The sequence below is a fragment of the Toxorhynchites rutilus genome, chromosome 2 (assembly GCF_029784135.1).
Source record: "Toxorhynchites rutilus septentrionalis strain SRP chromosome 2, ASM2978413v1, whole genome shotgun sequence".
Classification (NCBI taxonomy): Eukaryota; Metazoa; Arthropoda; class Insecta; order Diptera; family Culicidae; genus Toxorhynchites; species Toxorhynchites rutilus.
In genome coordinates this window covers 93721695-93730939 of record NC_073745.1, presented here as the reverse complement: position 1 = coordinate 93730939, position 9245 = coordinate 93721695, and the positions used below count along the sequence as shown (strand labels likewise).

Sequence of the window (9245 nt, the reverse complement as noted above, 5' to 3'; positions counted from 1 at the left end):
TAGCCTCATATTCAGCGGGAGCTCTACAAAAATTTACATTTTTAATTGATAAGTTACTTCCTGAAAAAAGCATTTTTATATGGATGTGGTGGGCAATCAAGGATAAACACAACGACTGACGTCACTATTTGCGAAATAGTTATGGCAGCGCATGCTATGTCGCTCGAAACTCGACCATCTTCATTACCTTTTTTCCAAGACATTGGGTCCCAATTATCATTTGAATCTGGAAACTGAGTGTTTTACGAGAGTGAAAACTTTTTTAAAAATAAAATTTTTGAAAAGGGCGCTGGATTTTAAAGGATTGAGGTAATTAAAAAAACACTTGTGAAATCAGTAGATGAATCATTATCATTTTTCTACGAAAATTTGAAAAAATGGTAACCCACAATTATATTAGAACTCAACAGTCTACTTTAATCAGACGAATAAAAAATAATGTCTAAAATGGCGAATTAGTAAGTGTGAGATATTTCCGAGAATTGTTCATTTGCTCTTCAAGATGCCGCACCGTGTAGTTATTAAGATACTGACCAACCCACATTTAATCCCAATGTCATCCAATATGCAGAATCAGGGATTTCAAATGTTGCCGCTTCATCAAATCGTCACATCACAATTAATAGTGACGAAAATAAAATCCAATCTTTTCGTAAATATAAGTTTGTTTTTTTAAGAAAGGCTATCTAATTTGATATCTCGATAGTCTAGATCGGTTCAATAGTTCTAAAATTATGGATTTTTGAATAAAGTAATTTTTGGATAAAAAGGGGAAAAATATTTTCGGACCACTCCCAAATGGAAATGGGCACCCTAATGAAAAAATTAACGTTTCCCGATCTACGTCCCGATCTGCCATTTAATTAGTCTACTTTCCCGATCTACGTCCCGATCTGCCAATTAAATGCCGACGGCCATTTAATTAGTCCCGATCTACGATCTACGGGACTAATATTTCGCCAAAGAGAACGAAACTAACATTTTTTGAATAAATACAATCATTCCTTATCGATATATTATATAGATATTAGTAGCGCAGTTTTTTTCATTATTGTGCCCATTTTTATTTTAGGGTGGTCCGAGAAATCTTTTTTCTTGCTTTTTTTCCAAAAATGACTTTTCTCAAAAATTCATAACCTTTAAACTATTGAACCGATTCAGATAATCGACATATCAAATTAAAGCCAATGCTTGCAAAAAGCTTGAATTTTGAATTGGATTCAAGAATCAGAGAGGCAACAAAATCCGAAAACAAAATCCAAATTTCTTGCACATGTTAATTTTTTTAAAAAGATGGCTTATTGGCTTGAATTTGATATGTTGATCATCTGAATCGGTCCAGTAGTTCGAAAGTTATAAGTTTTTGAAAAAAAGGCATTTTTGGCAAAAAGTGGTTTGGTGGGGGGTACATGAAATCGGGGTATTTTGATGCCAAATGTCTAAAAAATTGCGTCGTGTTATCTCGAAAAAAAATTGACCAAAAATCGACCTTCTGGGACGAAACGTCCAGAATTGGCCAACAGATCAGGTGTTGTATTCTATCAGAACATAAATATAAGTTAAGTTGGGTAAGCTGAGGGGGGGAGATTCGGACATACGGGGTGATTCGGACCACCTATCTCAAAAAGTACGGCTCAAAATGGATTTTTTATAATTTCATCTCCTTCTATTGTTGAACCGTATGTACCTAACGTAAAACAACTTTGGTAAAATTTAACAGGTGGGGGAAAAGGTAGCATGAACACAGCAAGCACTTTGATTGTCAAAAAATGTGAGTTTTCCGATCGTGGTTCTAAGGTTTTTTTCCGCTGATTAAACAAACTTTTCATGTATCGTGCAGTAAAGTTCTGTTCGCCTACAGAAGAGAAATAATTTGATGCAGCGAAACTGTAAGTTTGATAACAATAAATGAAATTAATTGCATTTTAATTTTTGCATGTTCTGTGGGGTGACATGGACACGTTTCTGTGGGGTGAATTGGTCCTACAGGTTTGAGGCTTTTCTTTGGTATAATTGAATCCATATGCCGCTGAATTACAAAAAGAAGGATTGGAAGACAACGTTGGAAGAAGGAGGAGCTTGAATGAGCATCGCAGGCCATCAAGGATGGATTTTCTCTGACCAAGCATCGAAAGTGTTTGAAAATGCTCGAATAACAGTGATAATGGAGAATGGAGAATTCGAAATGGTTTCAATGCAATTTTTCTGATCTGGAATCTGACCAAGATACCTGGTATCGATCCCAAAACACTGTTACTGATTGTAATATTATCTCAAATTACTTTACATAAACATAACTATGCTTTTTTCGATGAAACACGCACTGGACCAAATAACCCCACAGACGGTCCAAATCACCCCGCATCAAATTTTAATGTCCTAAAATCGTCTCTTTTATTTTATGATATATTTTGTAGTTTGAAGCTTGATACAATGATTCAACATTATTGATTGAGAGAGTCATTGCAAATGCATTGGGACGTTGAGAAGATTGAAAAAATCGATTGCTAGAGTTTGCATGAAATTAGGAAAATCAAAAACTTTTTTCCATTCCAAATTAATTAAAAGTACGTAGAACGTCGAGATCTGGTGTTATCTCGAGAAAAAATCAACTTTCTGGGACTAAACCTGAGTAGTAATAGATGTATGGAAAAAAAATCATCATCGAATTTAAAGAACCGATCATGTACATTTTGTTTATTGGACTGTGCAAAATTTCAGCTCAATTAGACATGATTTACGGACGCTCAAAGTTTTGATTTTTTGACCCTCGAAAACCTCCCAAGGATACAATACATGAAATCGGTGTTTTTAAAAATTTGATGCCAAATGTCTTCGAAATGCATAAAACATTGAGATCTACTGTCATCTCGAAAAAAAAGGTTTGTCAAAAATCGACTCCCGTCGTTTTTTTTTTTCATTACAACATAAAACGTTTGGTCTAGGGTACCAATGAATAGGTTATCTAGATATTCCATTCGGAACATCCTGCGAAATTTTGATTTGCACGATAAAATACCTAATGCAAAATATTAGCTCAATCGTTCCTTCATTTTCAAGTGTCGCAGACGTCAAAATTTTTTTCGACGTAGAACTACGTCTTTCATTAAAGGTGTCAAATAAGAAAACAGGTCACGTTTTTATGAAATAAAGTTAACCTTAATAACTTTTTTTGCCGCGAACGGATTTTGGCGATTTACATACCAAACGAATCGAAAATTCACTAAGATTTGTTTGATATGCTATACACTACAATCTCATGGTGTGTGAATGGTTAAAATTCATGAAAACTATCAGCGTTTCCATTTTCCCATACATTTGTTCTGTCCATCTGTGAGTTTTCCCGAACAGAGCTGTCAATAACGAGCAACTTAAGGACGAGCAACGAAGGGGAAATCTAAGACTTAAAGTTTCCATGAATAAAGGAAAAAAAAATTAACGAAGGGGAATATTTGCTTAGAGTATAAACAGTGGATCTCGCTGAGGCAAACTTTCGTTCTTCGTGAGGACACCGACTGAACAACATCGTTGCTGGGCGAGCTGGACGGTGAGGAGTGGAGGAGTAATACGAGGGAAAAGTAAAGTTTTCCAAGGGCCTTTTTGAAGGTTAGAGATGAATGAACTAAAGAAGTTTAAAGTATCACTCGCTGATGTCTCTAGCATTCCAATAACTTACTTCATTGCATTAAGGTTCTGAGCTACACAATTGTGTGGGGAATCATCAAGCTAGGCTATCGTCAGCTCACCAAGAAAATAAATGTTCTGGAATTTCGTCTGTGATTTGGTTTCGCAAAACTTTCTCCACTAAGGATGATGACTGCGCTTATCTCGAATATGTATTGTTCTCAGAGGACAAGAATGAATCATCAATCAATAATCGTCAAATGGTTCTTCAAGCAAAAAATATTTCCAAACTGGTAGAATGGTTATTTCTAAAATTTCGTGGCATTATATAAGAATATTCGCAGTTATAAACAAGCGACTGGAATTAAACTACAGTGTAGTTCTACGTCAACAATGCGGTCGTGTCCTGAACACAACCTCCTATATATTTTTTTTAACCCGAAAAATCATCCTGGGTGGTACTTCATGAAATCTCTGTTTTCCAAAAAAATTCTATGTCAAATGTCTTAAAACTGCATTAATTGCATTATTGTTGTCTTGAAAATTCTTTTTTTGACGTAGAACTAAATATTTCAGGAAGAGTGCCAAATCAGAAAACAGGTCACGTTTTTATGAAATAAAATTAACGTTAATCACTATTTTCACTTTCACGAATTCTCATGATTTGCATACCAATCGAATCGGAAAATCCTCTAAGATTTGTTTGATATGCTATACATTACAATTCATCAATCTCTAAACGGTTCAAATTCATGAAAACTGGGAGAACTTCCTTTTTTTTCATACCTTTGTTCTGCCGATTTGTGTGCTAACCCTACCCGTATTACGAATGCTTATAACTCGAACATTTCTTAACAGATCGGAAAGATGTTTGCATCAATTGATAGGAAATATTTCTACGCGTCTATCACAATTAATAAAATGTTATTTTTCATGTGATGAACGATTGAATAACTGTAAAATGTCAAGCGTTATTTAAACGCCCTAGCTGCCAAGTTTTGATTTGCCCGATTTACGGTTTCCCCAACAAAACATGTTTCCCTAAAGGTACTTTTAAACTGAGAACTCTGGAAAAATTGTCATTTAAAATACTTTATTTTGTTCATATGGTGAATGAAATTTCGCGGTTCGAGAACTACGTAAACATGAGATGTGCAATAATTTCAGAGGGAAATGTAAACTACAATGATCGTTTGACAATTTTTCCGTTCAAATATTTTGGTACTTCTAGGCATCATATCAAACGTAAAAGGACGTTTATCAAATTTATTTGTAACGAAGAACATAATCTATTACAAAAATTTCGATGCATTCTTAAATAATATTCGAAGTGGTAAACAAGTGGATTGCATGATATAATTGCGTTGTTCTACGTCGATAATATGCGGTCGTGTCCTAGATACAATCCCTCACTTTTTTTTTTTTGTCAAAAATTGACCTTTTTTTTTTCCTTTTTTTAGATTTAGAAGTGAGTTGTGTCACTTTTTTGCAATACGTGGTAACGATTTCTATGCCAAAATTCACGTGTGTAGTGCAAATCTGAAAACCTTTCATGACGAAGAATCTCTTTTTTATTCTTGTTCCTAAAAAATTCTGAACAAGACAATATGAGTAAACAATCATGACTGACCATTCAACACAACGAACAAAATATTTATATGTAATTGATCAATATAATTGCATAACCCGCCGGAAGTGTTCCGTTTCTGGAAAAACTAGTGAGAAAGGGTAAACGCATTTTCCTAATTTTTTTTTCATTTTTTTTTATTTGCCAAAAGTATTTAAGTAATTAAACATATATAACTAATATACATATATAGATATATATAACATATATAACAAGCTAATTGGCTTTAATTTGATTCATTCTGATTCATTCCTATCAGCAGTACTATGTAATATCCTCTCCTCTAAACTTTGTATGTACCCTGTGACGGGAACAATTCTTGTCATCTCTTGATACAGATCGAGTTCTAGAGCCTGAGTTGGACCGCGAAGAGGATCGAGAGAGCGAGCGTGAGTAAGACTTCGAACGGGAACGACCTTTATTGTCTCTCGATTTCGATCGACTGTACGAACGACGTTCCGATTTGGAACGTGAACGGGAGCGGGCCGAATCCTTGCTTTGTTTTTGATGTGAACGTGATCGTGAGCGATGGCGTAGTGTTCCATTCTTTGATTCCTTAAGTTGCACTGACGAACGCGAACGAGAGCGTGATTTGTTGTCTTTCGAGTCGGACCGCGGGCGAGATCGACGTTCCGACTCCGAACGAGATCGAGAACAATATTTCTTCGCATCGCCATTGAGCGATCGGGAGCGCGAACGAGACCTTTCACGATAACGTTTCTGTCGATCACAGTGTCGTTTTTTCGGCGATACCGATCTGCTCCTTGATTCTGAGCGAGTGCGATAAGAACTGTCAGATCGTGATCGAGAACGACGACGGGATCGTGATCGGGAGCGGCTGTCTATCGAACGTCCACGATTGTTGCGGTCACCGTCGTTCTCTATTAACCGAATACGACGGCCATTTAATTCGGTGTCATCCATTTTATCAATCGCCTTCTCCATATCTCTCCTCGATTTGAACTCCACAATTCCTTCATTTTTCCTTGGTCGATGAGTGTCGGCATAGATGACTTCCCCGGCTTGACGAAGGTAGGCTTTCAAATGTTGCCAGCTCACTCTTGATGAGACATTCTTCACAATTACACGATACTTGGACCTTCTAAGAGGCCCGTAACGAGATCCACCCCGGACGTTTTCAGAGCGCCCTCCCCGTCGTACGTCGCCTCCACGGGGTTTTCCTCTAGCTAGCTCAACGGACACTCTCTCGTCCAATAAATCTTTACCGTCCAATTCATAGACGGCATCGTCCGCATCTCGATGGTCCTCGAATTCCACGAAAGCATAGCCGTTTTTAATCATGATGTCACATAACCTTCCGTAGCCTTTGAAGAACCGTTCTAAATCACGTTCCCGTGTATCACGGGGTAAACCACCAACGTATACTCGTGAGCCAACCATTTCGAATTGATTGTTTTGTTCGGTTTTTACAACGGTTTTATCATGCAAGTCTCTGATAACTGTTGATTGAATCTGTTGAATATTCAGGAACTGTCTGGTGAATCTAGCCAGAGTGCAATCTTTTTATATCTCAAATTACTACCCATGCTCGGGTAGGTTATTCAGAGTTTGCCGTGTATTGTAATCATTTAAATGAATACACTAGGTCAGGTAACACATTTGTTTGTTTTGTTGCCTCTTGCATTGGGGGGTGTTTGTGTTCACCGAAAATCCTACCCAGACTAAACACTCTTAACGTATCCAAAAAAGTGTAATTGTATTTGGTTATGCATTTTTTCGAGAACTTTGTGCAAACTGATGATGCATGATCATAAGTCGCAAAGATTTGCGAGATGTCGGAAAACACCTAGCATTTCTATGTTAATTTTTCCTTATATGAATTTATTTAGTTTTCTCTTCACACAACACCAACTACTTGTTTATATGTTCTCTAAAAATAATCTGAAAACGTATTCAATGTACGAAAATTTATGTAGATATAACAGTTTGGCTGAAAAGTTCATAAGGTTGACGTCTAGATGGCGCCTCTTGCAAAAAACTACTTGACTATCACAAAGCACCATCTTTCAATGGATACGTGCCAATACTTGACAACAATCGGTCGATTTGTTCGAGAGTTACAGCATTGAGAGTGATACAACTTTTTTCCGAAACTGAGGTCTATTTTGAGGAAAAACCGAAGGTGTACTATAAAAATGGTATCGAAAAGTTGCAAGATCGCTATAATCGCTGTATCGCCCTGGATGACAATTATGTTGAACAATAAAATTGAATTTTACTAAAAAAAATAGTTTCACTGTGTCACCTTATAAACTTTTCAGCCGAACTGTTATAATAATAATATACAAAATCCATAGAATGCTTGAGTTCCACTATCTTACCTATTCTGGATAGGTTTATTTTTGACGTGGGATTACGTCTTTCGGGGACATATTGGGGGTACAAATTGAAAAACTAAAATCGATCGAATCGTGAAAATTGTCCAATTTCAACGGCTCATGGGTCAGTCATTTCATGATGGATCGGTGAAATTTTTGCGTCAATCGTTTCCGGAACTCCGTAACATTTTTAACATCGAAAAACTAATATATGTAATGAAACTAACTATCGAACAATTGAAAAATCTTAAGCTTTATCCAAACGGTAGCACCGCGTTCTGATTGGTTGAAATCGAAGACATAAGCCTCCTCTGCTCAGTCATTTCCTGTCAGATCTACGAGATATTTGCATAAGTCGATTTGGGCACTCCAAATGCAACAATTTATTACAATGAAAATGAATAAAATAATATTAGGTTGGGGAAAAAGTTATCCATTATTTTCTCGATAGCTGGCTTTAGTGATCGATATCTCGCGTAACATCGATCATACAGTTTCAAATTTACGATTCTATCAAGTAGTTTAAGCCAAGTCGCTGGAATTGTGAATGTTGTTTATGCTGCCGATACTGCAATAGTAAAATATGTGCAATTTCATTTATTTTTGTAAGTTTTTTATCTCTATTGTCAACAAATGAAACGTTAGAAGCTAGTGATTCACCAGAAACGTCCAGAATTGGCCAACAGAAGAGGCGTTGTGTTCCATCAGGATAACGCAAGGCCACACAATTTCGAGAGCTCGATTGGAATGTTCACCATATAGTCCGGATATAGTCCGGATGTTTTATTTTCAACTGATGTGCGTCGCATATGTACATGTTTCTGAGAACCAAGACTGTCCAACTTCTATAAGACCATCCTGAATATATTTTGTTGTAACACAAACAGTTGGAATTTCAACAAGATATTTTCATACATTGTTGAACGCTTAGAATAAAGTATACTTTTGTTGTCAATTTCGTTCAAAAGAGTCGTTTGTTCATTTATTGGGCTTAAATATAATAATTTCAGCTATCCAGTTTCTATAAGATCATTTCGAAATTCATACGTATTATCAATGAAAAATTTAAAACAATCGACAGATCTACATGTCAATAATTGGTAAGCTTGTCATTACGATTAATAACCTGGAAAATTCGTGTTGGCAAACTAGTTACCAAATTCTGCAGACCGGATTTCTCGATATCCGCTGATATTGCGGAGTTGAGCTCATTAACCCTTTCCCGTATAATTTAATACGTCGATGATCCCAAAATCGGTAGAAGAGAGGATCCCAGAAGCGTCGGTTAATGTTGAGCTTTGACAAAACTCAGAAGTCTTCCGATTTAAATTGGTGTGAGATTAGGAGCTTTAACATTTTAAGCCCTCTTTATGTAAGGACTTTTTACCAAAACTTGATGAATTGTCTCACGAAAAACATTTAAATTCAAATATTGATTTATTTGCATAAGCTATTTTGAGATATTCGAAGCTATTCTAACTATTTCCCGCTTATCTCGGTCAGAGAGCTTTGTCAAGGAATTGTCAAGGAATAATCTATTATGAGCTGCTTCCCTATGGCCAAACGCTCAATTCGGTCCTGTACTGCCAAAAAATACATCGATTTGTCTCTCTTCTCTCTCCGTGTGCACTTTTCTCTTCCGATTTTTCGAGATT

At 36.4% G+C, this 9245-nt stretch overlaps 1 protein-coding gene across 1 annotated transcript; it reads right to left on the bottom strand.

The window, feature by feature from the left end:
• Positions 1–5515: 5515 nt before the first annotated feature.
• On the bottom strand, positions 5516–6652 carry LOC129765946 (serine/arginine-rich splicing factor 5-like). The gene is made up of 2 exons (XM_055766402.1): positions 5823–6652; positions 5516–5747 (listed from the first exon to the last, which is right to left on the bottom strand). Exons 1-2 carry the CDS (start codon positions 6650–6652, stop codon positions 5516–5518), a joined length of 1062 nt encoding a protein of 353 aa, XP_055622377.1.
• Positions 6653–9245: the final 2593 nt, after the last annotated feature.

Bases quoted from the DNA above. Each gene is read 5' to 3' on its own strand.
- LOC129765946 (XM_055766402.1), bottom strand. From the start codon at position 6,652: ATGGTTGGCTCACGAGTATACGTTGGTGGTTTACCCCGTGATACACGG. The intron at 5,748-5,822 runs GTCAGTGCAACT...TCAAAAACAAAG, and splicing joins TCACGCTCTCGTTCGCGTTC to CAAGGATTCGGCCCGCTCCC.